Below are 22,487 nucleotides of genomic sequence, written 5' to 3'. Positions count from 1 at the left end.
TAAATTCGTTGTTCTTGTTGTTGTTTGCATTTTGTTTTGTGTTGTGCAGAAAAAAAAAGGAGTAGAGACGACAGTCGTCATCACGGAAAGGGCAGGACGGACGAAATCAGTGCCTTATCTTTGCTTTCCTCTTATCTCCGATGAGAGGTAAGTAAAGAGGGGCAACTGGCATACCCTAATTTCGTCCGGGGATTATTATTTGATGATATACAACCTTTGATTGGCCGCTTAGAGATACTTGGCACCCTTTGTTGCACAATATGTGAAGTCCCGAGACGTGCCAAAAATCAAAAGGAAGCAGGTTTACGCGATCTGTGAAAATTCCGCAAGGTGACGGAAATCGAAAGGAGGTGTTTTTCAATCCGTGAGTTTTCGTAACTTCTTCGAAAGCTAAAAAAGGGTAAATACATAATCCGTAAGGATTCGTAACCTTGCGGAAGGAAAATAAGTATCGTTACGAAATTTGTAAAGTTTCGTAACGTTACGGAAAAAGAATTACCAAAAAAGGTAAAGGGGGGTACATTTAGTAAAAATGGGGGTACAAATAGCAATCAGGCCCACTTGGGCCTTCCAGATTCTTCCTCCAGAAGGTTGTTGCTTCTGGAGGAAGCAACCTTGCTCGCCTGGGCGAGCTGGGTGGCAAGCTCCTCCCCTATTTTGCTATAAATAGGGGAAGGAATGAAGGGAGAAGGGGTTCAGCCTTCTTGGCACTTCATATTCTCTCAAATTTGTTGAGGAAAACTGTTTCCGTGAAGAAAATCCAAGCCGAGGCGCTTCCGTAACGTTTCCGTGAGTAATTACGCGAAGATTTTCAACCGTTCTTCGACATTCATCGTTCGTTCTTCGTTTTCTTCAGTCTTCAACTGGTAAGTACCCCAAACCGAGCTTTTCAATTCATTCTATGTACCCGTGGTGGTCCACATTTTGTTTCACGTATTTTTATTCTCGTTTTCATTCGCTTTCTATACCCTCTTTTGACGTGCTTCAGTCATTTATTTAAGTCGTTTCTCGCCTAATCTAAAAATAAAATAAATTCCCACCGATCATTTGATTTGTAATATCCATTAATTTCAATTAAAATGAATTTCGACTATTTGGTCATGCCATAACTACGTTGGAAATCAAAAAAGAGGTAAAATAATAATATAATAATAAAAAAAATGTCTTTTAGTAAAATGTAGCGAAAATCAATCGGACGTTTTCTCTTTGGGATTTTTCATTCTTAATCGAATTGACTAATAACTAATGTGAAACTAAGGCTAAAATCAACTCGCCTAGTCAAGCTCGTCCACAAAAAATAGGGTTTTGAAAGTTTATCATTTCAGTTTCTTACCAAGTAAAATGGATCATTTTTAAGGTCCAACGCCTTAAAATGATCACCTTTCAAGTAAAAAGAAATCGTGTGATTCACCCTTAAGAAAGAACTACGTAGGTTTGATTTCCTCTTTGATGGAGGGTATGTAGGAGCAAAAGCCCCGCTTTTGTCGACCTCAAAAAATAAAAAGAAATAAAAGTTAAGGTAATACAATTTCCACAATTCTAAAAAATAGGTTGTTGTCCTTTGAGATAAACGTGAGAAGTGCTAATACCTTCCTCGAACGTAAATACAACTCCCGAACATAGAATTTTCATTTTGACCGGTTTTCTTCGGTTTTCCCGACGTTTTTCCACAAATAAACGTTGGTGGCGACTCCGCGCATCTTTCCTCCTTTGGAAAGCACACTCGTGAGCCTCGCCTCGCTCGCCCGCAAAAAGGGCACGTTGCGACAGTGTGATATAGAGATTGTCTAAGATCATGATAGTTCTGGATCATATAATAATTTCTCGTAAATGTGAGTGAGTGATTGTTTGTGTTAGGGGAAGAAAGAGAAGAGACAGAATGAACCTCTATGAAACAGTCATGGAAGTGCAATCTAACAAGACCTATAGCTAGGGTGGGATCATCCAGCAGAGCTCTGTTGACAGTGTTCTTAGCAACAGGTTCATCCGTGATTCAGCCACTGAAAAATTAAAAAAAATATATAATCCTCAATAATAATAAAATAATGAAATATTCATCATCTTGTTAGTTTCATCATGTTCAAGCTACATCTAGTGATTGCAACTTTCATGGAGTTTTCATAACTTTTGGGATTTCATTTTTCTTTTAGTTTAGAGTTTGTTATTATCATTTTCTGCAAACATTCTTCAATCTTGCTAGAGTAATCCGATGCAATTTCAAAAGTGACAAATCTTATTAAACGCTAGAGTAATCTTCAATCTTGCAAGCATATGTGTATAACCTTGTTTATTTATTAAACTCTAGCTCTAGAAATGACTCTTCAACATATAAGTCATTTTCCTTGTAGTGAAAACCATATATATTGGTGTTTTTTATATATATTTTTGGCTACATTCTTTCCGAATCAGGAAATGGCGAAGAACACTTGACACAGTCAAACAGCGAATCTAGGACTGAAATCTGAAACAGCTTCGAGCGGAGTCTTAGGGGCTTCTTCGAGGTATGAATATTTTTTGAAGCTCTATTCGATGGTTGATCTAGTTTTTTTCTCTTGAGTTTTTACTAACCCTAATAGTTCACCATGCTTTGAAAAGAAACTAGAGATGCAGCTTTTAAACCCGCTCCTCTGGTTCAGAAGCCAATTTCTTCGATCTTGGAGAAAATTCGGCAGAGGAAATTGGAGATTTTACAGAAGTAGGTTGATTTGCGTTAAGATTGTTGTTGTTCATTGGGGTATGGATAAAATAAACATTTGTTTGTTTATTTTGGTCTATGGTGTATATGAATCCACATTTAATACGCATATTATGTACTTCTATCTCAAATTGAAAAGCGATTAATTTCCTTAATATTATTGCATGTGGACATCCATATATTGATTTTTATGCTTTCATATGAGATTGAAATGATAATTAATGCCAGTCTATAATACATTGTTCTGGTCATCATACAGGGGGATTTGTGGGCTCTCATTCGCAAACAAGGGATGTCTTCTTCACATTGTTGGACATAATGGGGTAGCATACGGGGTTAATACTGAAACAGGAGAGCTTTTAAAGGAATTTAAAATCACAAAAAAGTCTATTACTTCTCTGGCTTTCTCGCATGGTGAGTGCTAATTTCATCTAGAGCTTGGTCCATCATATTCATTCATCTTATTGCATGACAACTGACACTTGTTTCTTTTCTAACTTTCCAGATGAAAAATATTTAGCTATTGTCAGCTCTAGACCACGGGATATAAGCTGGGAAATTGGGGAAGAGATTCTGAAGTTCCCTAATGATTTGGTAATCTTTATTACTTATTATGGATATGAATATTTGTCTTTACAAGTTAAAAGCATCATTACATTTTAGTTTTATTCCTCAACAGGGAAATGTAGAGCATATTTCTATATCGAGTGATGCCAAAAATTTAGTTACATCAGATTTTGACGGTAAACATCTTCAAGTTTGGAAGTGTGATTTAAATTCAGGAAGTCTGTGTAGAGGTCCTACACTTCCCATAAGACATCCTCCATTAGTTTATGTAAAATTTACTCTTTGGCATGATGAGCAGTAGTACTACCACGGTACCACCATCTGAGTATATTTAAGAATTGATTGGTATTTTTTGTACTATCATTTAATGTAGATCAACATGAGGCTGCTGAAGGAGTCCTTCTTCATGATGATTTGAATGAGCCAAAAATGGGAGAGAAACTTGCTAGTCTAAGTGTTCTGGATGGGAACAAATCAAGGAGTGATATAGAGCAAGAATCTTATGTCCTAGCAAAGCCTCCAAGTGCAGACTTTGTACATGTTTTGCTTAAGCAAGCATTAAATGCTGATGATCGCACCTTTCTGCTAGATTGCTTGTTTACACAAAATGAGAAGGTTCTCTTTCTCTCCTATTTCTATTGAATATTATGTATATTTGAATGGAAATTGTCCACTTGCTCAGTTTCTTATATGTTATACATGATGTAACTCCTTTTGCAGGTTTTTGTAACTTTTCAAAGGCCATGTTGCAGCAGATCTCTAACTTTGTGCAGCATAATATTAAGCTCATGTATATTTAATTAAAAATTATAATCAACAAAGAGTGTAATTAGGAACTAGTTTTATTATTATTATATGACATTTACCTACAGAAGACCATAGGTACAAGTAAATTGACTTTTACCTACAGTTAGAGATTATAGGTATAAATTAATATCTTTTACCTACACATTTGAAATAGTAGGTGCTACCTATAGTGATAGTTAAATTTGACTGTAGGTAAAAATATATCCATAGGTAAAGCCTATAGTGACAGACTATTAGTTGTTACTGTATACCTCTCAAAGTTGACGCAAAAAAGGTCTGTAGGACAAAGTCCTTTATACATCTACCTACGGATTTTGGACTTCTAGTGATAGATTTTGACTGTAGGTAAAAGTCATTTTCCTTGTAGTATACAAGCCCTAATTCTCGTACTCCTGCATACATCTTTTTATTTTTTATTTTCAAGGCTTTGTTAGATTTTATTATAATGTTAAATGATTGCTTCAAAACCGTGTCTACTTATGAGTATATATAATTGAATTAATTCTTTTAAATCTTTCACTGGGGGTTTGTGCATATAATTAACACAGACACAAAATAATGCTTTTAGTACTTTTTGTTACATTGACGTACATATAATTAAGTGGGTCCAGTTTTAAGGAATTAAATTATTTTTCATTAATAAATAAGTAATGGTATATAATATAGTGATATATTTAATATTTGACAGTTTTTAAAACATTTTTTTTTACTAATAGATGATCAAATTTCATGCTTGCTCTAGGAGTAGAGAAGAAGCGCGAATTATCCAATAAAATCTGCATGAAACTTTACCTATAAATAGAAGAAATATTTAAGAAAAAATAGTAAGTGGGTTTGATTATGTGCGGTCTTGAAAATAATATAGACATGTACGGTTGCGGTCTAAATTGTTGTATATGTCAATTTCATCATTAATTTACCCGTTCCCATGGATGGTCCAAACTCCAAACTGAGACTTGCAGAATTAATTAGCATGTGGGTTTGATTTTCTTGAAGTGCATTGCCATTTTTTAGTTTTTATCTATTTAATTTTTTCAAGATTATGATAATGCGATCAAACCTTAAAAATCTAAACTCACTAAGATTCAGCCTAACAGTAGAGGATTTGAATAGTTTGCACAACATCTTAATTCAAACTTTGTTATCATCTCTGTACACAAATAAACCTAAAATATATTTTGCACGTGGTAACATGAAATCATGAATGATTTATATGTCGTGCATTTGTGTTTATAGGAAAATTGGAGTACTTTTATTGTGGAAAATGATTTCAAATTCATAGCCAGTAATGGATTATATGCTGCCAGAATTCCGGTAGGCTGGTGGATAGCAAGTGATCCAAATCCACCCTAGCCTTATGTCGGAGATTCCTTGCACGCACTAGACGATGCCTTCTTGTGGGCACAGTAAGTACATAAACTAAATGTACTCCTTTCGGTTCTTATTATATAAAAAAATATTTCACACTTAATTATTAAAAAATTAGTCAATTTTATTAAATTGTATTCATCCCAAAACAAAAATAAGCCTTTAAAGATATAAAACCAACTCTTAATCAAACTATTAAAATTAATGGTTTGGATTATGTATTTAACTGAAATATATAAGTGTGTTTGATAAGTCAAATTATTCCAATGTAAGTTATACAAACTATTATGTATATCATTTAATAACTTTTTTTTCGAGTCACCATGTTATTCAATCATTTTTAATTGATTACTCTTATATCAAAATTCAAAATTATAAGTTTGACCTAATGGCGAAGATAAAAGGAGTGAAGGGAGAAATTGTGGGTTCAAATTTCTCCATTAACAAAAACAAACTTTTCCAATAAAAATTCACCGTTGAATTGAAACTTGCTTTTACATAGATCATGCTTATAAAATTTATATTAATTCAATATTATTTAATACATTCTTCATATAATGTGATGCTTCAAATGAGAAGATATTTAAAATGAGAAATGAGAAAAATTGATTTTAACTATTAGATAACAATTAAAAAAATTGATGGTTGAAATTAAAACTTCAATTTTTAAAACATCATGTTTACCTAACGGAGAGAGCATTGCTTACATTGGTTGTATGACTCATGTCTATGCAAGTGACATTGATAGTCAAATTTTTTAAATTGATTGTTAACCGATTTAAGTTAACTTTTTAGATCAGTTCTTTAAGTGATCAATCTAAAAAGTAATTATTTAAATAAGTTGGACAAAAGAAATGTTTTAAATTAATCTAAATAAGTTAGATCAATTCTTTAATCTCATCTGTTAATTCTTTTAATTATAATCTAATGGTAAAAATTAATTCTTCTCATTTTTCATTTAAAATTTTTCTCATTTAAAACATTCTCTCTCTCTGTATATATAAAGAGAGAGAAAGAATGTTTTAAATCAGAACACACGCAAATATATATATTTGTGTGTGAAAATTTTTCTTCTTCTACAACATAACTATTCGAATTAACGATTTATCATACAACTAGAAAATAAGATTTTAACATCAATTATTAAATTAACCGATGTTAAAAGTACCGACATTAAAAGTAATAATGTTAACATCAGTTTTCCAAAATCGATGTTAACATAAAAATGACAATATCGATTTTTTAAAAAACAGATGCCGTATAGTAAGAAATAACAAAAAAAAGAAGGAAAATTTGTACAAATCAAAATTGATTTTTAACAAAACTGATGTTTAATTATACCTACAACATCGGTTTTTACAAAAATTGATATTAATATATACTTACAACATCAATTTTTAGAGGAAAAAAAAAACCGATGTTGATTTGTACTCCCCAACATTGGTTTTTTGTAAAAATTGATGTTGTGTTCTGCTAAACAACATTGGTTTTTCACAACAAAAAAAAAACCGATGTTGATGTTCAATAACATCGGCTTTTTAGAAATCTATGTTGTGAGTCTAGCTTAACATCGATTTTTGTAAAAACCGATGTTGTTAGTAAACATCAACATCAGTTTTATTTGAAAACTGATGTTGTTTATTGAATTTTTTTAATGGTGTCTGTTTTTTTAATTACCCCAAATTAGCCTGCAAATTTAAAATCATATCCACACCAGATAATTTTCAGTCTGTTTTCAAACACTTTTTTAGCAAAAATTCCATAAAAATTGAATATGTACTATGAATTAAAAGAATATTTAATGAGCATACATAAAATTTATACCCCAAAAATGTAAATTAACTAAACTATAATTCTAAAATTACTTAAACACTAATTGTTTCATTTTTAACTTTTAAGTAGTAGGTTGCCCACTCGATACAAAGCGCCTTCATTCTCTCTGGTTCCAATGGTCTAGCATCATTGAACTATTGCATGATATAATAAAACATAAGTTAATAATATATAATACCAATTATAACAAAATGAATTACGTTTGAATTAAACAATTACCACTTTCCAATTATTCTTGAAACTTCCTAAGATTATAGTTGACATCCAGTGCATGACGTAGTACCTGCACTCAGTGTTTCCTTTTTGTCTATAACATTAAATACATTATGAAATTTAGATTATAGTTGATATTCAGTGCATGATATAGTAGTAGCAGTAGGAGGAGGAGGAGGAAGAAGAAGAAGAAGAAGAAGAATAAGAGGGGAGGAGCTGGGTGGTGTAGCCATCAGCCTGCCAAGAAAAAAACAACAGTAATGAAACAATGTCTACAAACTATATTATGTTCTGTAACTGAATGGACTGAAAGCAAGTTAATATAAAATAATTTACATTATACAATGTTTATTAATTATCCTTCATCATGATCATTACAATTTGCATGCACGTCGTTAACTTCATCTTCTCCATTGACGTTAGGCGAGATTTGTGTGGACAAAGGACTAACATAAGTATCAATTAGTGAATCATCATCATCTTCAACATTAACACCAATTGTTTTGTCGTGTAGAACCACTAACCACCTTTCATCACAAGGGTCTTGAACATAAAATACTTATTTAACTTGTTCTACCATGATGAAAGGATCACTCTGGTAAGCGAGTTTCTTAAGATCTATTAACATAAACCCTAAATCATCGGTCTGCACACCGATATTGTTGTCAATCGACTTACATTTGAAAACACAAACAATGAATTTGACATAATTAAGCTCCTAGATTTCTTCAATGAAACCCAAGTAAGGGATAAAAGCTACACGAAAATGTTCATCATGTACACTCGTGAAGTGTTGAGATTCAACCCTTAGACTAGCCCCAGTATTTTGCATTGTACTTTTCTCGTCTTGTGCTTTTGTATAGAAGGAATACTTGTTTATATTGTATCATTGCCAAGTTATAACATTTCTTTTAGGCCCATCAGCTACCTTTCTTAATGTTTCAGAAGCATTGTCATCACCAAAGATTATGTCTTTAATCCAACTTTTCTCTAACCATTCCAAATTCTTTTCTTCCTCACATATCACTCAACCCCTCCATATCAGATCCTCCCTGTCATTATAGCCGCGTTGTTTCTTCGCCTACACCATTGTTCTTGCATATTTTGGTTTGTGTACCGCCTAAGCATATGAGGCTTCCCCTACTTTACCTTTTCCCCTAGCCAACTAAACATCCTCATTCTTTCCTTTCTCCCCCTCTTCTTTTTGTTCTCCACTTCGTCTTCGGTCATTTCATTTACCCTCTTGTAACCCCTTTTCATCTCTCCTAAACTTTGGGATGTTGACGTTCATCTTACCATTCCTTATCATTATCTGATCAAATTTTCTTTCCAACACTTTCTCATTCTGGACATCAATAAACCGTACAAAGCCAAATCGATTTTCCCACTTATCTCTCATACTCGCAATATATACTCCCCAAACCCGACTATATCTTTAGAATATATTCCATAGATCTTCTACCCGAAAATTGTTCAGGAATTTAAAGAAGAAAAAGGAAGATATTCTTCTGTTTTCCTGTTTAAGCATCCCTCTTGGCTCTCTTGTTTTCCTCCCACTCTCTCCCCCCCCTCTCTCTTTTACTTTCTCTCTTATCCCTCGTAGATTTATGGGGAAAAAATAGTGCATCTATGTGTCATAAACCGTACTTGATTCAAAACAGTGCTAGACTTATATAAGGTTAGTTTATCATTACTTCAAAAATCACTAGGTTAAATTATCATCTTGCGCATTAAAAGTTTTTGCAAAACAATATTGCTATTCAGAACTATTTGGCCATTGCAAAATGATTTTGCACAACAATCTTGATATTAGGAAATAATGATTTTGCACAACAGTATCACTCTACTCAACCAACTGAAGCATATTAATGCTTGTAAATTTCTACTTTGACACATAATGGAAGGGTGAAGTTGTAAGTGTAGAAAAATAGAAAGAGACTTGATATAAGATGAAATTTTGGCTTCATCACATCCAAATTTTAAACATAAACATGTAATCAAGTTCTAGTTTCATCAAGTCATATATATTTTCTTTACTTGTACAATGACTTTCAATTTCAACAATATCGTATATAAAAAATAAAATGAAACTAATGGTGTTTCATATCATATATAAACTAATTTATTGGTTTATATATCTATTAATACTTTATTCCTAAAATATTATTTCGGATTAATACTATTTTTTTTAAAAAAAAATTCAGTTAGTCTCAGATTTTTTTAATTAATAATTTTTGTCCTTATATGTTTGTTAAAAACTAATCAAAATTTTAATACTTTATCCATAAAATTGATTTCTTAACCGCTTTCGCTTCTAAACTATCATTTTCATCTTTACTTATAAATTAAATTTCAATATTTTTTAAAACATAAATAATTAAAAATAATCTTATATCACAATATAAATTATTTATTAAAAATTTAAAAATGTATTTTATAGGTTTTAAAATATTTATTTATTATGAATTTTAACTATAAGTTAATTTATATAGAAAAATATATTTTTTTAATTTTACAAAATGAATATTTATTTTTGTACATATTACACACTAGAATACCAATAATTTATTAAAGAGAAAAGTATTCACAATACCCGAAGGTTAATCACCCTAAGACTAAAATAAACACCTAACAATAACTTATTGAGTACGCCATGCATAAGAAACTAAAATAAACGGTTTACTAGAAAAGGTTCCTAATAGAAATAAACAAACAAAATACTAGCGAGAAGAACAAGAACCAAAAGACAATGGGACTGTGCTGCAAGAGATGCTGAAGAACGTTTTGGTTTTGGACTTGTTGTTGGTTGTGCCTTTGGGCTGGGTACTGAAGGAGTTGATGTTGGGCTTTGTGATTCTGGACTTGGTGCCACAGAAGGAGTTGATGTAGGGCTTTGTGGTTCTGGACTTGGTGCCACAGAAGGAGTTGATGTAGGGCTTTCTGGTTCTTGACTTGGCACTGAAGGGGTTGGTGCAGGGCTTTCACTTTCTGGGGCAGTGCTTGGAACTGGAGACACTGGATCATGTGGCACAGGAGGATCAACTGAAATAAGACAAATAAATAAATAAATAAAGGTACTAGCCTAATAATTCATAACAAACACAGCTTCCTAACTAATTAGACATAATGAGATATTATTGTTACATTTTGATTCTAATTGCACCACCAAGATATTTTACATAGAATGGAAGTTGTTAGGGCAAGGCTTTAAAAAGTTCAAAACTTATAGTTTAAAAAATTAGAAGTGCTGAAACTATAGTCCCTCCAACAACTTTTTTTTTATATATACACATAGGAAAGGAGGAAACAAAACAGAAACAGAAAACTTAAAGACCCTCGTAGCATCTACCAAACACACGGAGGCAAGAGGGGAAGTTCAAACACTCAAAAACTTGAAACTATCATTAGATGTGGCTTCATGTTTAGCAAGCCAACCAACGCACTGATTTCTTTTTCTATAAATATGCTGGAAGAAGATGTTCCAATCATGATGCATGAGATCACGAATATCTTTACTAGAAAATTTTAAATAGTCACTCCAATTGAGAAATTAAATAGTGGTCACAATTGTAAATTTGAAATGAAAAATTATAAATAAATGAAGCTAATCTGACCATAATTGCAGTGACAACACAGTTTGGAAACCCTAAAAAGCTTTGATGTTGTAGTTCTAATGGAAAATTTTGATTGACGTTCTAAATACAAAAAATCTACAAATAGTAGCTTCTCTTTAACATGGATTAAAAAGGACATGACTAGTATTCAAACATGCACTCCAACTGCCATAGTTCTCAGCGGAGATAAATTCAGCTCATTGTAATTGCAATCGTGATGCAATAATAGAAACTTCAAAAACTGCAATATTACTATACCATAAGGCATTTGCCATTGCATATTACACTTTAAAACTGTACCAAAAGCAAAAACCAGTTGGGGACGTTCATGTAATTGACGCCGATGTACAAAATTATTTTTACTTACCAGGGGATGATGCTGGACTATTAATTTTTACTGCATTAAGAACAAGAAGAAACGTTCTTAGAATCAAACTATGTATATAAATATCCAACATGTATAAAATATGTGTGTCTATATATATATATATATATGAATGAACATATAAATTTAAAGGAGAACGAAATAACTTACTATCACAAGGGAGTGTTACCCGGCAAAGAGTTGATATTTTGTTGAAAGACAAGGCCGAATTGTGGTTCCCTATCATGTCACAGATGCACTGAGTATCCATTGACGCAGCATAATCAAATGCAGAACAACAGAATTCATCTGGTTGTGATTCCTCATTCGAAAAAAATGGTGCACAATCCACTGTATCCTCTGAAAATAAGCTACAATCTGTAAATATCCGTGAAGAACGCACAACTCGGAGGGGACCAATTGTCCTTAGAGACATTGAATTGGAGATCAATGCTAGGAGAGAAGAAAGAATAATGAAGAATTTTGCTATCATATTCTTCGATCTTCACTCAATTAGTCTGATCGAAATTCCTTACTAAAGGAAAAGGAAGCAGTGCTGTAGTGTTTGTTTGTTATTATTTGCCATTTAAATTCTGATGAGCTAGCTAGTTATGGGTTGTTTCAAACTCTATCTTTTAGTATCTAAACTAATTGTTGAACAGTTACAACAGTTTTAATCGAATAAGTTAACTTACACGCATTAATATACACTAGAAATTTGAAAAAAGAAAATCATGAATTGCATGCGCTACTGATTGGTTACTTAAACAAATTTCTTTTATAAACCTACAAATTTATACTAAACAATTTAAATTGTTATATAAGATTGTTTTTAAGCTTTTCAAAAAAGAAAATATAAGATTACTTTTAAGAATTGAAAATTTCTTTTAATTTTTTTTAAATTCAGTTTAGAAATAAAAATAAAAGATGATAGTTTGAAAGTGATATGCTGTTAAGAAAAATAATGTTAAAAAAATCAAAATATATATAAATAAAGATAAAAGGTGGGTATAGTTTGAGATAGTTAAAAGATTATTTTTTTAAAACCTAGTGGCAAAGTTGGTTTGTGAAATGATAGGATGTAAAAGTCAAGTATACAAATAAGAAAATATTGACATAATGTTCTACTCATTGATTCCTTTGGAAGTAAATTTCACACAACCTTAGCAATTAACCAAAGTTAGATTTTTTTTTTACATTTAATAATAGTTGTTGTACAACACAAATATGTTCTTTTTTAATTTATAGTAACTAGGTAAATTTCTTCATAATATAATTATATTATTATTTGAATTTTGACACAATGTTCAACTAAAAACACAAAGTATGATTAGTCATTCTTCCATCCCTTGCGAGTTATAGAATGGGAAAACATAACATTAGGCACATATATATTTGAAAATATTTAGATGAAGCAAAATTCTTTCATCCAACTAATTTATTTCTTTTTTCATATGATACCTAACTATATACTAAACAAATAACTAATTTATCAAAATCAATAAAAGTAATTTAGTTAGTTTTAGTTATTAATGTCACATAACTAAATAGTTTAAGTAGTGATTATATCTAATAACATCACTTATAATTCGATCAAGAAATAATTTTTCACTAATGAGTGTGACTTCATTAAAATATTAATAGGTCAATAAATGAATGCATTTACTTATAAAATGATTGAGTGACTTCATAATAAATTAAGGGTATAAAAAAATATTTGAAGATGAGTATATGTTTCTTAAACAAGAGAAATGTATCTAATATTGTTTCTTATACTATCTCTAGTCCTATTTATAATAAACAAGAGACAATAATTTTTTGTCTTAATTATAAGAATCATAGGACTACTTTATTGCTAAATTTTTTTTTACCCTAACTAATTATGAGGTCTATTAATGATATAGACTCATTTACTCCTTATAAAAGTGGGTGCATTTATTGAGTTATAAATAAAACAAGGTGTTCTTAATGAATTTCCATAACCTCCTCACGTTGTTGCTTCTCCGTGAGCTCCTCCATGAATGGTTGGTAGGGTGTACCTATGAAAACTCCAACGCTCAAGTTAGCAGCACAAAGGTAAGCAAATATTATAATATAGGTTGGAATTAATTAATGAAGTTGATTTACCTAAACCTTGATGATCTCCTTTTGTAAAAGTGAAATTGGATAATAAGATCTCAATTTTCCTTATAAGATAATGTAAACAGGAAAAAATATGATCCTATCTTATCATTTCTCTAGTAATAGATAACTTCCGATATTTGGGGATATCTTTATTTTATCTTTCTAGTAGAAGATAAAATTTTCCTCTTACCTTAATTAGATCCACCAGATTCTCTAGAATCCAAGTAGACTACTCGACCGGCCACCGAGTGCTGAGGCTTGCCAAGTCCGAGTAGTACACATGCCCCCCAAGCTCTAAAGCCAATTGTTAGAGCTTTGTAAGAACTAATCTTAAGTCCTTAACCTTGACTCTTTTAGTCAGGTCCGAGTAGTACACATCGGTCTAGTTGTAGTTAAGTCTCAGAGGGATTTCCTCTTATGCCAAGTATACTTAGCTTATTTATAAAGGGAGATAAGTTGTTAGTTAGTGTTGAGTCTAAATGGTGGAGTAGTCAAAGTGACATCTTGTCAACTGTTACATTTGTTCAGACACATTAAATGCCTTTCATGCCCTTTCCCAACTTTTGATTGGTATGTTTGAAATAGGATCTAACAGTCCAAATAGGTGCATCCTTTTGGACTTCAGAAGTTTTCCATCCTTATTTCACTTTTGAGTTTTCTTCTACGAAAAAGAGGTTGTCTTTTATTCTCTTTTTTTTCTAGCGTCCTTTCATTTTTCTTCTTTCCTCACCGTCTAGGTACACCGTCATGCCCTTCCTTTTTTCTTATGTCTTTTTTCAATAGGGGTTCTGAATGCTCTGACGGGGGAAAGTTCCAACGACGATCCTTCTCATCATCTTAATGGCTTCGACATTGCCAATGATCATTTTTCCAGTGTCCCTGCCAGTGACACTCACTATTGGTGGTGTGGTTTGCCCTAATGGCAGCGTTGCAGCCCCTGTTGGTGGCATCATCACTGTTGAGGGATAGTTATGCCCTAACTGATCTAGCATTCATCCCAACCCTTAGAAGGATGAGGCTAACTTGCCTTTGCAAAATCCTCCTTATAATGTTATTGACTTAGACTTGGAGGCTATTATCGTTCATGTCATAGCCCCATGTCCTTTTGTTCCTCCTTCTCCTCTTCTCAAAAAACCTAGTACGACAAAGAAAAAGTACTCTCCCATAACCTTTCCGAGTTACTCCTAGGTTCATAAGGAAGTCGGATCCTACACAAGTAGTTTCTTGACTTATGAGTCAATTCCTCGAAAGCATCGAGTTTTGTCATGTTAATCGTCTCAATGTGATGATCATCAAGTCTTGCCTGGAGAATGAATGTGTCTTTATGTGTGCTTTTCTGAGTAAGACTCATTTTATGTATATGTATTATTCTCTCTTCTCAAATCTGTGGAAGCAATGCCTTCCAAGATTATTTTGATGATGCCAAAGAATCAAGAGTCAAGCAAGTTCCAAAGAATCAAGAGTCAAACAAGTTTCAAGAATCAAGATCAAGATTCAAGAATAATAAGATCAAGATTCAAGATTCAAGATTCAAGTAAAGAATCAAGACTCAAGATTCAAGAATCAAGAGAAGACTCAATCAAGATAAGTATTAAAAGAGTTTTTCCAAAACTATTGAATAGCACAATTTTGTTCAAAAGAATTTTTCAAAAGAAAAATTTTACCAAAGAGTTTTACTCTCTGGTATTCGATTACCAAAAGGCAGTAATCGATTATCAGTAGCCAACATTATTTTCAAACTGATTTACAAAACTGTAATCGATTACCATAATCATGTGATCGATTACCAATGTTTTAAAACGTTAGATTTCAAATTTCAAGAGTCACAACTTGTGATAAAACTTTTTCAAATCATTTCAAACTTGTATAATCGATTACATAATACTTGTAATCGATTACTAGTGTTTCTAAAAATTTTTATTTTCAAATTTAAACATGAAGAGTCACATCTGTTGATGTGTAATCAATTACACTATGATGGTAATCGATTATCAGTGACTGATTTCGAAAAATAAATTTCCAAAAGTCACAATTCTTAAAGTGACTTGTTTCTGAAGAATTTTTCAAAAGAGTCATAACTTTTAAAGTGACTAGTTTTCAAAAGAGTCACAATTTTTAAAAAGTGACTAATTTTAAAGAAATTTCCAAGAGTCACAAACTTTAACTTAAGTCATCAAATGATTATAAATATGTGACCATGACACGAATTTAAAAAAACTTATTCCTTTCATGCATAACAGATTGCTTTCATTCATTTCTCTTCATCTTTATAAAAGTTTTTGTTCAATACTTTCTCTTTCAAGAAAAGTTCATTGACCAAAAACTTGTGCTATTCTTCTTCTTCATTCCTTCTCTCTTGTCAAAAGATTCAAAGGACTAACCGCCTGAAAATTCTTTTGTTTCTTCCCTTCTCTCTCTTGATAAAAGATTTCAAAGGACTAACCGCCTGAGATATCTTATGTTTCTTACAAAAGATTTCAAAGGACTAATCGCCTGAGATATCTTATGTTTCTTACAAAAGATTTCAAAGGACTAATCGCCTGAGATATCTTTTGTTTCCCCTTACAAAGATTCAAGGGACTAACCGCCTAAGAATTCTTTGTCTTAACACATTCGAGCATACATCCTTTGTGGTACAAGTAGAGCATACATCTACTTGGGTTGTTATACTAAGAACAAGAGAGGGTACATCTCTTGTGGATCAGTTCAAGTGGAGCGTACATCCACTTGGTTGTTCAAAGAGAACAAGGGAGGGTACATCCCTTGTGGATCTTTGCTTGTAAAGGTTTTTACAAGGTTATTGGAAATCTCAAGAACCGGTGGTTGCTTGGGGACTGGATGTAGGCACAGGTTGTGGCCAAACCAGTATAAATCTTGTGTTTGTCTTCTTCTTCCCTATACTCTTTACTTTTCCGCTGTGTACTTTTTATTATCGCTTTACTTTTGGTTAAGTTATTGTTCTTTACTTTCTTAACTTATTAGTAAAAGCCTAATTGAATCCAGGAACATTAAGAAGGATAAATTTTAATTAGTCAAGGCACATTAATAATTAATTCAACCCCCCCTTCTTAATTATTCTGAGGCCACTTGATCCAACAAAATCTGCACCTCATTGTCCCCTTCGACAATTTTGAGGTTGACATTCTCCAAGAGTTGAATGTCACCTATACCCAGTGGCATCTGAATTCCTCCTGGGTAGCCATATGTGCCTTTAGGATTTTGTGTTACAAGTTTTTTATAACTCCGACTGTGCTCAAATTCCTTCATCACTATAATGTAAAGGAAAACAAAAAAAGAGGTTGGATTTCTCCAATTGGCATTGGTAGAGTTGTCATTGGTCCCTTTACTAGCTCTTACAAAAATATCAAGGGTTACTTCTTCCAAGTGCATCCTAGAGTCAAGTCAATGCCGATTTATTTTACTCGCTAAAAGGCGACTTGTTTTCCTTTTCACTAGAGTCCTTTGCCAAATAAGAACATCACAAACCTATAGTGTACTTGTCTACTTCCGATCAGGAAGACATGATTGTACTATACAAGTTTCCTAGGGCTCTTCATTGTAGGACCATAAGTTTCCTTTATTTGGTTTTCTATTTGTCCTTTGATTTTGCATATTTCTGACCCTGCCTTTGTTTTTCAGGAATTATGGCCAATTTAGACTACCAATCCATCAAGAAGGCTCAAACCGAGAAGACCAAGGCTAAAAAAGCCAAAGCTAAGGCTAATAAAGGGAAACAAAATGAGCATGTGGAGGATGATTTGGTTCCTCCTCCTCCCATCAGTCATGTTGCTTCTAAGAGGAAAAACCGTGGTCCATCTCAACATGAAGCTGCAGCGAAAAGGCCAAAGGTGGAGTCAGTGTCTAGTTCTACTCCTTCCCCTACGGAGAGTCACTGTCTTTCTTTCTGTGAAAGATAAGGTTTCTTCACTTTTGGGTAAGGACTTTAACCCTAGTGCACTCATCCAATCTTCAATGCTCATTTAATCAAACCATGATATGCTAAGGTAAGTCGACCCTCAACTCTCCATGGACTTCATTGCTAATTTTCTGGCAAGGTCTTGTTGGATGCACGAACTCTGGGTCGATGAATTCGAAAATGATGAGTCCAAGAAGGCTCAAGTTGGTAAAGCTATGGTTTAAGCCACTAAGGTGAAAGCAAGCTATTGCAATCACCTGAGGAATCTCAAAAGTCTCTTGAAAGTGCAAGGACTAAGTTAAAAGAGACAAACCCGGGAAGAGGCTTTGAAGGCCAAACTGACCACGTCTAAGGACTTTTTCAAAGATCTCCAAGAAGAGGTTGAATGCCTTAATAAGGAGTTTGTTCTCTTCAACGCAAATGCATAGAAGGTCGAGGAGAAACTGAGGAGTGATCTCAGTGAATCTGTGGCCAAGATCCTCAAGACTCACGAAGTCAACTTATTCAAGGTTACCTGACAAGCCAAATACTTCTTTAAGGAATCTAACCTCTCCATCTTCGACATTGACAAGGATGTGAACCATGAAGGGGAGTTGGTTCCTGAAGTTCAAGTAGAGGGTGTCATTGAAAAGCCTACTAAGCCTGTAACTTAATATTTTATTTCTTTTTGTTGTAAAGGCTTCGACCCAGCCTATCGAATAAGACCCCTTTGGTTTTAATTTTTAATGAACTAATGATTTTTTCTTGTAAGTAATGTGTCCATTTTTATTGCTTTTCATTATCTAATTTTGAATTAGGAATTACTCAGTAAAACAATCACTTCGAGAATTTTAGCCAATTTTAATCAATCTGTTAGCCGAATCACTTGGTTAATTTTCGATCTTGTCTTTTAATTTAGCCAAGTAACATAGTCTATCTTGAGCTAAATAACTTAAGTTTCAGTCTACTTCTAGCCAAGTAACTTCTTTGTCTATTTTGGCTTATGTTAAGCCAATTGACTCAATTATCTTCTGTCTATTTTTGGCCTAGTAACATAGTGTTTTTGATCTTCTTTTACTCAAATAGCTAAGTTATTTGTGGTCTATTTCTAGTCAACTGTGGTTGTCGGTCTAATAGTATGCCAAATTCTATCTGGTATTCAGATTAAGTCTTTAGTTGGAGAAACCAATTGGTCTAGTCAGATCTATCAATTCAATAACAATGATAAAAAAGAATATTATTATTCAATATAAAATTCGAGTGTTCCTCATTAAAACCTCTCTAACAAAAAATCTCATAGGAAAAATGTTGGAGTAGAAAAACAGTACATCACCACTTACAAAATTAACCGTAATAGAATTTGAGGTCAGAAGCATTCCAAGTCCTTGGAATCACCTTTTCGGATATGTGCTCTAGTCGGTAGGCTCTGTTTCGAAGCACTTCAACAACTCTAATGTAGCAAGTCCTTCTAGAAAGTTTTCCCTTTTTAGCATCTTTTAGGGCCTCCTCACACTTTCTCCATACCAAGTCACTTGCCTGAAAGTTTCTCGGCTTGACCTGACTATTATATCTTTTCTTGGCTCTTCTTTGGTACCATTCGTCTTTCATGTAGACTTCTTTAATGGTCTCAACAACCAAGTTGAGTGTTTCACTAAGCATTTCATCATTTTTTTCTCCATAAAATTTTCCCTTTGAAAAGAAGGTTCTTTGACTTCTACTAGTATCATTACGTTCAATTCATATGAGACTCGAAAAGGAGTCTTACTTGCTGTCGACTATGAAGTGCAGCGGTAAGCCCATAAGATGGTTGAAAGCTCTTTGTCCTAGTTGCATTTAGCCTTTCTGACTCACTTTTAAATTTCTCCAAGTATGACATTTTTGGCCGCTTCAATTTGTCAATTACTTAGTGGATGTTCTATTAAAGTCTCTCGGTGCTTAATCCCCATATTTGCAAGGAATTCCTTAACTCCTTTATCAATGAACTATTTTCCATTGTCAAATATCAAAGTTTTGGGGATTTCGAATTTGCACACAATGTTCTTCCAAATTAACCTTTTAACATTGGTTGTTGAAACTACTGCCACGAGCTTGGCCTCGATCCATTTTGTGAAATGATCAATGCCTACTAGGAGAAAATTTACTTGTCCTTTTGCTGGAGGAAAAGGTCCAACAATGTATACTCCCCAAGTTGCAAAGGGCCATGAAGCCTTTATGTTGTGTAACTCCTTAACTAGTAGGTGAGATATATTGTAAAATTTATGGCACTCTTCGCACTTCTTCATATATTTTGTGCAATATCTTCTTATTGTCGGTCGGTAGTATTTAACTCTTAGTACTTGAGCTACCATTAATCATGATTCTGAGTGCATTCAATATATTCCTCTATGCATCTCGTTCAACACATACTCGACCTGATCTCGAGTTTAGCACTTCAACAAAGAGGTTGTTAAGTCTTTTTTATATAAGTCTCCACCTTCAATAACACAGTAGCTTCCATTTCTTTTAATCTTTCTCGTTGTTGTTGTGTCAATTGAGAGTAACCCTTTTTCCAAGAAATCCTAAATCTTGGCCATCCACTCTCGGTCAACAGGAGTCACACTCTTCACCATCTTGTCAAGACTCAACTTTGAAATGGTTTTCCGGATAACTATTATGTGTTACCCACTCTTCTTGGTGTTGATGATCTTTGATAGTAAGTTGGCTCTCTCATTATTTTCCATTACATGTCTGACCTTAAACTTAGTTAATGCCTCTTTAAATTGGGTAGCTAGTGAAAGTACCTTGTCATCTGGGGCTTCTTAGTGTGAAAGTCTCCATTCAACCATCCAATGACAATTTTGAAGTCAATCGACCAAGCTATCATTCGACACATGTTTTGGTTTCTTCAACACCATAGGGTGATCAGTTTGGACCACTATCTGATGACTTTGAAAACATAGCCTTAGTTTCTAGAAGAAGTGACTAGAACCAAGACTAACTTCTCAACCATATGATACTAAGTCTTTCCATCCATGATGATTGGATTGACATAATAGATAGGAGTTTGATTCTTTCCTTCCTCTACCATGATTATTGAACTTATGGCTTGCTCTGATACTACTAAGTACAAATCAATTCCTTCCCTGGTTAAGGCCTGGTGAGGATAGGTGGTGAAGCGAGGAACTCTTTGAGCTTTTAAAACTTAGCTTCACATTTCCCATTTCTCTCTGTTCCCTCTTGATTCTTCAACAGTTTAAAAAAAGGTATGGTTGTGTCAGTTGCACTCGATAGAAATCTGGATAGTGCTGCTAATTAGCCGATGTGTCTTTGTACTTCTTTTAGAGTGTTTGGACATCTCATCTCGATGATAGCCACACATTTCTTTGGGTTAGCCTTAATTTTTTTATGGGTAAGAATGAATCCAAGGAATTTTCTACCTAATACTCTGAATACACATTTCTTAGGCTTTAGCCTAATGTTGGGCTTTCTTATCTCTGCAAAGATCTCCACCAACTCTTCTGCATGATAGGTGGTGTTTGTTTTTTTGACCACCATGTCATTAACATAGACTTCTAAGTTTCTCCCGAGTTGGTGAACAAATATCTTATCCATAACATTTTTAAGACCAAATGGCATAATCGAGTAGCAATAGTAAGTTGTATCAGTCATGAATGCAATTTTCTCCTCATCCTACTAGAACATAGGTATTGTTGTTATACTCGAAGTATGCATATGAAAAGCTGAGGATGGAAAATTTGGAAGCTTCATCAACTAGAAAATCTTTACTTGGAAGCGGATACGAGTCTATAGGGCAGGCTTTGTATAAGTCTGTGTAGTTGGTTCTCATCCTCAACTTCTCATTAGAGTTCTTTACCATCATCATGTTAGCTAACCATGTGGTGTATTGTACTTCTCTGATGAATCCTGCATTCAAAAGTTTCTTTGCCTTTTCATCAATAGCTTTTCTCCTTTTGGGGCCAAGTTTTGTCTTTTCATCAATAGCTTCTCTGATGAATGCATAGCACTGCCTCCAGCTATGAGACAACGGTTAAATTAGAGATAAGCATTAATCACATAACGTATACTTTCATAAAGTCTATAAAAATTGACCAAGGCTCTACTACCAACAAGAAACAAAAATACAAAGTGAAAAACAAGAGCATTCTAAAGTGAGAATTAGTCAAGTTAATGAACAAGACAAAAATAATGCTTAACTAGTTCATCCTTTGTGTAACAAAGTTATTTATTTGTATACGAGATTAAGTGTTTATCCACTATATTGAGTGATTTGAATATGTGTATTCATTCAAACATTATTAATTTGTGAAAATCAAGAATGACTTAGTGTTAAATAATATTTGAGTGTCTTAGATTTAGAGGAATTCTAAGGGTGTTCTAGTAGTGGCCTAGAGAATATTGTATTAGCTAGGAGTGGTAAGGCAAAATACTTATTTGTAATCAAGCTTTGATTATTGGAACCCTTCACTAATTTGTGAATGAGAACTGAATGTAGATCTGTTTCAGTGAACCAATATAAAATAAGAATTCTACTTCTTTTTTAAGATATTTGATTAGTATGCTCTTAAGCTTATCTTGACACACTTAGTCACACAATTATGCTTTTAAAAAAACCTTTGTGAAAATACTAATTTATAAATCACTGGATGACTATGTTTTTGTTTTCATCAAAATTGGTTTTATTCATTATACAACATTGGCAGTAACTTGGTTTTTGCATATCTACTTGCGAAAAATATTTCATTTTTATCTAACACATTATTCAACTCCCCCCCCCCCCCCCCCCTTCTAGTCTCATATCTATTATTTTAGGGAGCTAAGTGCAAGTCAACCAATTAATATATTATAAGAAGTGAGAGTATTGATACTTGATCATGATGGTCTTGGAACTTAAGTGGTTAACAAGTTGGTGTGTCCCATCATTTTAGTTGTCTCACTCAAGAAGCCTATGAGTTGCTCCAAGAATGACTCAATCTAGCTTTCTGGGATATCCAGTTGTTTGAATGCATG

The 22,487-nt window shown here is 33.3% G+C and overlaps 1 protein-coding gene and 1 long non-coding RNA gene across 2 annotated transcripts; one reads left to right on the top strand and one right to left on the bottom strand.

Annotated features, from left to right (window-relative positions):
- Positions 1-2,440: 2,440 nt before the first annotated feature.
- LOC121173420 (uncharacterized) lies at positions 2,441-3,243 on the top strand. The gene is made up of 4 exons (XR_005888273.1): positions 2,441-2,501; positions 2,596-2,695; positions 2,955-3,109; positions 3,201-3,243. It is a non-coding gene; the product is annotated as an uncharacterized lncRNA (long non-coding RNA).
- Positions 3,244-7,621: 4,378 nt separating this feature from the next.
- Positions 7,622-14,538, bottom strand: LOC102666953 (vegetative cell wall protein gp1). The gene is made up of 3 exons (XM_041009060.1): positions 14,388-14,538; positions 10,311-10,525; positions 7,622-7,720 (listed from the first exon to the last, which is right to left on the bottom strand). The coding sequence occupies exons 1-3, from the start codon at positions 14,536-14,538 to the stop codon at positions 7,622-7,624; spliced, it is 465 nt and encodes a 154-aa protein (XP_040864994.1).
- Positions 14,539-22,487: the final 7,949 nt, after the last annotated feature.

This window comes from Glycine max, chromosome 14, assembly GCF_000004515.6.
Source record: "Glycine max cultivar Williams 82 chromosome 14, Glycine_max_v4.0, whole genome shotgun sequence".
Lineage (NCBI taxonomy): Eukaryota > Viridiplantae > Streptophyta > Magnoliopsida > Fabales > Fabaceae > Glycine > Glycine max.
This window is presented reverse-complemented; position numbering and strand designations above follow the sequence as displayed.

Bases quoted from the DNA above. Each gene is read 5' to 3' on its own strand.
- LOC102666953 (XM_041009060.1), bottom strand. From the start codon at position 14,538: ATGATGCCACCAACAGGGGCTGCAACGCTGCCATTAGGGCAAACCACA. The intron at 10,526-14,387 runs GTCAGAGCATTC...GTCTTATTTCAG, and splicing joins CGTCGTTGGAACTTTCCCCC to TTGATCCTCCTGTGCCACAT. The intron at 7,721-10,310 runs GTACCCAGCCCA...TTTTCTTGGCAG, and splicing joins GCCCAACATCAACTCCTTCA to GCTGATGGCTACACCACCCA.